Raw genomic sequence first — 6,000 nt, 5'->3', positions numbered from 1 at the left:
TGGGGATCCATTGATGAGGATAGAGAAAGAAGCCATTGAAATGAATTCCTTGATAAGATTTATCCATGTCGAGTTAAAACCCAAGACTTTCATAACAACAAAAAGGAAGTTCCATTCGATAAATTCGAAAGCTTTTTCCATGTCAAGTTTTAAAGCCACCTGACATGTTTTCCCTTGTAATGCTTTAGATGATGATCCATCTCATGGGTGATTATGGAATTTTCCTTAATATTTAGGCCAAGTACAAAGGCTATTTGGAAAGGGGAAATTATGCTTGGGAGGGTTTTCCTTAAATAGTTTGTAAGGATCTTTGTAATGATTTTGTAAATAACATTGGTTAGGCTTATTGGTCGGAAGTGTTGAGGGGAGCTTGGGCTTGCTATTTTGGAATGAGAGCTATGTGGGTATGGTTTATTTGTTTAAGAAGTTTTCCACTTCTAAAAAAATTTTGAACAGCCACAACCACATCTCTTTTAATAATGTGTTGGTAATGTTTGTAAAAAAAGACTGTCATCCCATTTGGTCCTGGAATTTTATGGTTTGGGATTTGCTTGAGAGCTTTATAAATCTCAGTTTCCGAAGGCAGAGTTGTTAGGAATTCATTTTTCTCCTCTGAGATATGACTCTCAAAAAGATCCTCAAGAGTCTCTGGGAAATTAGGAGTCGTGGAGGTATAAATGGATCTAAAATAGTTTATGAAAGTAGATTCAATAATATCCTAATCTATTATCTAGGTACTTGGGCTCAGCTTGATGGAATCGATCTCGTTACTTCTTTAATGGATTGTTGTTGATAAATGGTAAAACTTTGTATTCAAATTTGTTGTGATGAGCCAATTTATTCTTGACTTTTGTCTCCAAAGAGTTTCCTCATGCTTTAGTTGTTCTTGAAGTTTGAGATAAAGGGATTTCTCTCTATGTAAGCTCTATGGGTTTGGTGGATTACTTTGAAGTTGGCTTAGCTCCATCTCGAGATATTGAATGTTGGTCTAAATTTTTCCAAAATGGATTTTGTTCCAAAGCTTGAGTGCCTTTTTTGTTTCCTTGATCTTATTACAAAGGATGAAGGTTGGATTCCCATTGAATTTTTGGCACCATGCTTCTTGAATTATAACATTGTCGAGTGGTTCTCAAGTCTAGAATTTCTCAAATTTAAAGGGAGAATCAATCTTCCTTATCTTCATAGTGTTAAGTAAAGGATGATTATGGTATGAGGCCGAGGATATTATGTGCTGAATAAAGACATTCGGGAAAAGTAGGGGCCATTGTGCATTTGCGATACCACAGTCCAAACGTTCTCTAATCATCTTTCTTCCATTCCGATTGTTTGTCCAAGTGAAAATAGGTCCCAAGAAACCAATATCATTGAGGCCATGAGAATTCATTAGGCATTGTAAGCTGCCCATGGATGAGGACATTATTAGCCTGCCTCCAGATTTATCTTGTTGGCTTAACAAGTCATTGAAATCACCTATACAAAATCATGGGCCTGGAAAAGAACTGTGAGTCAAGTCCAGAAATTTGCATTGTGTTGCCATTGAGCTGGAGCATAAACAAAAGTTGCTAACCAAGGGTGATTGGGGGGATTAGAGTAGACCAAAATAGAAATAGCATTAGTATTAGCATGAAATGGTTCAATATATACACCTGAACACCATAATAACAAAAGACCTATTTCTTCTTCTTCTTCTCCCTTTTTTTTTTTCCCAAGGCGGGGATGTTTACAAAATGGTAAAAACCTAGTCTATTTACAATAGTAGGGGTGCTACCATTAGACACCATGGTTTCAGACAAAAAAATAATATCTCGGTTAAACTTGTTAATAAAAACCTAGTCTATTTACAATAGTAGGGGTGCTACCATTATACACCATCCGATACAATAAAAAATACAATTTGTATAATTTGTGATATAAGATAAAAATTGTAGTACACATATATTAATAAAAAATATGTTATATACATGTAAATATTATATACATACAAGATATTAGATATGAAATATCAATACATGTGAAAAACTTGGACATTAACATATGGGTAATTTATAAAAGTAATAAATATAAAATAAATACAATTTGTATATTGTATTAGCATAATTTATTTAATTTATATTTATTATCTCATTTACATATGATATAAAGATTTTTACTTATTTTCTAAAATGAGAAAAAAAAAGATGAAAAAAAAAAACTTGAGTTAAGTTGAATCGAGCTTTGAGCTTAGTTCAGGGCTAAATTTTCAACAAATCAATTAAAGCTCAAGTTGAGTTTTCGAGTCCCCAACTCTTGTATGAGCCTGAACTCAAACTCTTATTTTGAAATATTTACACTTAACTCAAACACAATAATCCAACCTAGTAAACACAATAATCCAACCCAGTAAATAGCACTGATAAATTTGTGTCTCACATGATTCCACAAGCATTTTGAACACAAGCAGCCTCCAAAATCACAAACAGACCCACCATCCTCAAAAGATCCAAAATCAAAATTCAAATTCTTTCAATCTGTTCATAATAAACCTATCACTTTACAGACGACATGAAGTGAGTCTGCAGCACCCTACTAGTCATCATAGTAGCTAATCAACTAAGCACTATAACAAAAGTGACACGAAAACAAAACAAAATCACCAGAACAAACCAATGGCAAGCACAGATGCAGCCGACAACCCAAAAGAGAGAAGACCGAGAGTACGAAATGAACGACGAAGCTACTTACGCGACTCAGAGAGATCTGGAAGCTGGGATGGCGTGTAAGGAATGAATGACGGCAACCGAACCCACAAAATGCTCAAATCTCCTCTTTACGTGATTTTTCTCCTCCGGTCCAAAATGCTCAGAAATGTTGCTCAAAATCGTTTCCCTCCTCTTTCTGTTTTTTTTTTTAATAAAATAAGTCAGCATATGCCACGTCGGCCAGGGATGCAACCCCGGGATATGTGAAAGAACTGTTTCTATTAAATCTCAAAATTTAAAATAAAAATTTAATATTTGTCAAAAATCTGACTAAAATAATTATAAATATGGTAAAACTCGCTTCAGTATTTACTTTTCTACTACTTAGAAAAAAAAATATTGATTTACAGAAAAATAATAAATAAATAAACTAGAAAAGAAAATAAACCACTCCCAGTACTTAACAGGGACGTGTAGAAGCCAGAAGGACCATAGCGGTACCCGGTCTCTCTACTTGCTATAAAAAAACCAGCCTGCCGCCAACCAACCATACTGGAACTGGAAGTAGAACTGGCGTCCTCGGCTGCTTTCGTGTTTTCCTCTACATATCCATAGCCGCGTTGTACCCATCTATGTTTCAAAACCTGTTAAGCTTGTTTTGTTTTGTGCTTGCGCCTCTCTATTTTCTGTATGTTTGTGTACAGTATTTGAGTCCAAGAGCTGCCACTGTGTTCAATAGAAAGCAGTCAACGCCGAAAGCTGAGTACATCCAGAATATCATGGCTGAATCAGATCAAGCTCCCTCTTTCGACAAACCCAGATTGGTGGTCAACAAGGTTTTGGCCAGAGCTCAACAAGAGAGTGCTGGTGGTATTTTTAGGAGATGCATTGGAAGGTATTCTTGCATTTCTTTGGCTTCTCTTTCCTTTTTCCTGGAGTCTTCGTCCTCTGGGCATTAATTCTTTGGAGTAAATAGTCAATGTTGGCAGAGCTTTTGTCATCTGGTATTGATTACTTTGTGGGTTCTTTTTGTTGGGGGCATTTGATTCTCAGAAGCGAATTGAAGTTTTTGGACCCTTTTCTGATGTTCGTTGATTTTTCGCGTACGCACGATTCCAATCTTATTCTATTCAGTGCTAAACTTGTTTTTTATTAATGCAGTTGGTATTAACGTTGTGTGCTGGTAACTACTTTTAACTGTTTGATGTTGCAGTGACTCCTCCATCTGGATTTCCTGATCATCCACACAGAGGTTCTGCATTCAAACCACTGAATCTCATCGTTGATCATCCAAATGAATAAATATGTTTTCATCTTCCATATCTATCTATTTTGCAGGTTTTGAGACTGTCACATACATGTTGCAGGTATACTTCTCTCAAAGCTGTTCAATAACTTGCACAAAATTGTGGCTGAACAGTTGAGAAACTAAAGTTTGGTTTTTTGTGATTATAGGGAGGCCTTATTCATCAAGACTTTGCAGGAAATAAGGGAACAATTCGAACCGGCGATGTTCAGGTAAGGGATATCATTTGCAATCAATTATCTTTTGAAAAAGCAGAACAAATTTTGGCCAAACTTAATCTTATGACACTTGCCTTTGTTTGCAGTGGATGACGGCTGGTAGAGGAATTATTCACTCTGAAATGCCTGCAGGAGAAGGACCTTCAAAGGGCTTCCAGCTTTGGATCAACTTAGCTTCCAAAGACAAAATGTAAGAACTCTCTTTCCATTAACAGTCAGTTATAAATAAATCTTATGCACGCTCATTCCCCACAATTTCCATCTTATCCACAGAAGTGTGTATAAAATCGTACTCTAAAGTCATTCAAAATACTAATACCCATGTGTAAAGGATTTTAATCACTCCATGATATCTGATTTCTCTGTGTCAGAGAGTGTATGAATTCTGCAAATTTCTCATGAGTCTTAAATTGGAAATTACCCAAGTTTTGCAAATATCCAACGCATTTTGTAACTGCAATTGATAAATATGCCTGCCCTGTATAACAGTTGACTACCGAGTACTTCACTAACTTGGGAGTTTCCTGAACAAATTTGAGGGCTTAATTTTCAGGACTGAACCAAGTTATCAAGAACTTTTAACCGAGGAGATAAAAAGGGCACAGGAAGATGGGGTCGAGGTCCGAGTTATAGCAGGAGAATCAATGGGAGTCCGATCTTCGGTTTACACCCGAACTCCAACAATGTATCTGGATTTCACATTAAACCCCGGAGCTCAAGTGCATCAGAAAATCCCAGAATCATGGAATTCCTTTGCGTACATAATTGAAGGGGAAGGGGTCTTTGGCTCCTCAAACTCATCGCCTGTGGCAATTCACAGTCTCCTGGTTCTGGGTCCTGGAGATGGTGTAAGTGTGTGGAACAGGTCTTCTAAGAAACTGAGGTTTGTGCTGATTGGAGGGCAGCCGCTTAATGAACCAGTGGCCCAGTACGGTCCTTTTGTGATGAACTCACAAGCTGAAATCAGTAGGGCCATTGAAGACTACCAATATTTCAAAAATGGGTTTGAACTGGCCAGGAGCTGGAGATCTCAATAAGTTTAAAAGATAGATAATAATTGAATAAATGAAAAGAAGGGTTTTCCCTTCCGTCTTTCTTGTTTCCCACCTACCACCTTCCTTCCACCTACTCAAGCTTCCTCTATAGTGTGGCAATGGTTCCATCTTCCCCCTCCTCTTTCTTGCTCTTTTCACTTTCTTTTCTTCTTATATTCCTATTAGGATCCCCGCTCTTACCTCCATTGTCATCACAATAAAGCTTTGGGTAGATCTTCTCTACCTTCTCCATTTGGTGACTATCTTTCAAGAAGTGTGGGAATGGTTCTATCTTTTGATTTTCAGTTGTAGTTGGGCTTTTGCTCTTGTAATCAGTACAATTCATTTCTTGGTCATCTGATCAAGGAACACGATAAATTTGTTGGCTCTATTTTCGCAATTTTATTTCTTTTTATTCTGTTATAACGATTGTTTGGGGCTAATTGTTTGGACTTCTTCACACCTTTTTTTTTTTTTTTTTAATCTTGATTAGGCTGTAAATAAACAAAAATAATTGATAAAATTCCCGAAATCGATTTTTTCTAGCTTGGTTTTTTTTTTGGGAATCCCACCTAAATATTTCATTTATAAAACAGTCATTACAAGGCTTATCATTCATTACAGAAAAATTTTTGTTTTTTTAATAGGAAACATGCTTCATTAATCAATAAAACTTACAAAGTACTTGAACCAATCCAAAGGATATTAGAGATTACATGAGTATGCACCCCACCATAAACTAATATCCTGCACACTTAGACCAA

The 6,000-nt window shown here is 36.4% G+C and overlaps 1 protein-coding gene across 1 annotated transcript; it reads left to right on the top strand.

Moving 5' to 3' along the window:
• Window positions 1–3,169: 3,169 nt before the first annotated feature.
• LOC122314904 (pirin-like protein) lies at window positions 3,170–5,636 on the top strand. Its single transcript, XM_043130554.1, has 7 exons — window positions 3,170–3,573; window positions 3,732–3,781; window positions 3,892–3,930; window positions 4,017–4,045; window positions 4,134–4,196; window positions 4,289–4,392; window positions 4,756–5,636. The coding sequence occupies exons 1-7, from the start codon at window positions 3,311–3,313 to the stop codon at window positions 5,237–5,239; spliced, it is 1,032 nt and encodes a 343-aa protein (XP_042986488.1). The 5' UTR covers window positions 3,170–3,310; the 3' UTR covers window positions 5,240–5,636.
• Window positions 5,637–6,000: the final 364 nt, after the last annotated feature.

Source organism: Carya illinoinensis, chromosome 1 (genome assembly GCF_018687715.1).
Source record: "Carya illinoinensis cultivar Pawnee chromosome 1, C.illinoinensisPawnee_v1, whole genome shotgun sequence".
NCBI classification, from domain to species: Eukaryota; Viridiplantae; Streptophyta; class Magnoliopsida; order Fagales; family Juglandaceae; genus Carya; species Carya illinoinensis.
The sequence above is the reverse complement of the archived record's forward strand: the minus strand, read 5'-3'. Positions and strand labels throughout refer to the sequence as shown.

Bases quoted from the DNA above. Each gene is read 5' to 3' on its own strand.
- LOC122314904 (XM_043130554.1), top strand. From the start codon at position 3,311: ATGTTTCAAAACCTGTTAAGCTTGTTTTGTTTTGTGCTTGCGCCTCTC. The intron at 3,574-3,731 runs GTATTCTTGCAT...TTTGATTCTCAG, and splicing joins TTTAGGAGATGCATTGGAAG to AAGCGAATTGAAGTTTTTGG. The intron at 4,197-4,288 runs GTAAGGGATATC...CTTTGTTTGCAG, and splicing joins TTCGAACCGGCGATGTTCAG to TGGATGACGGCTGGTAGAGG.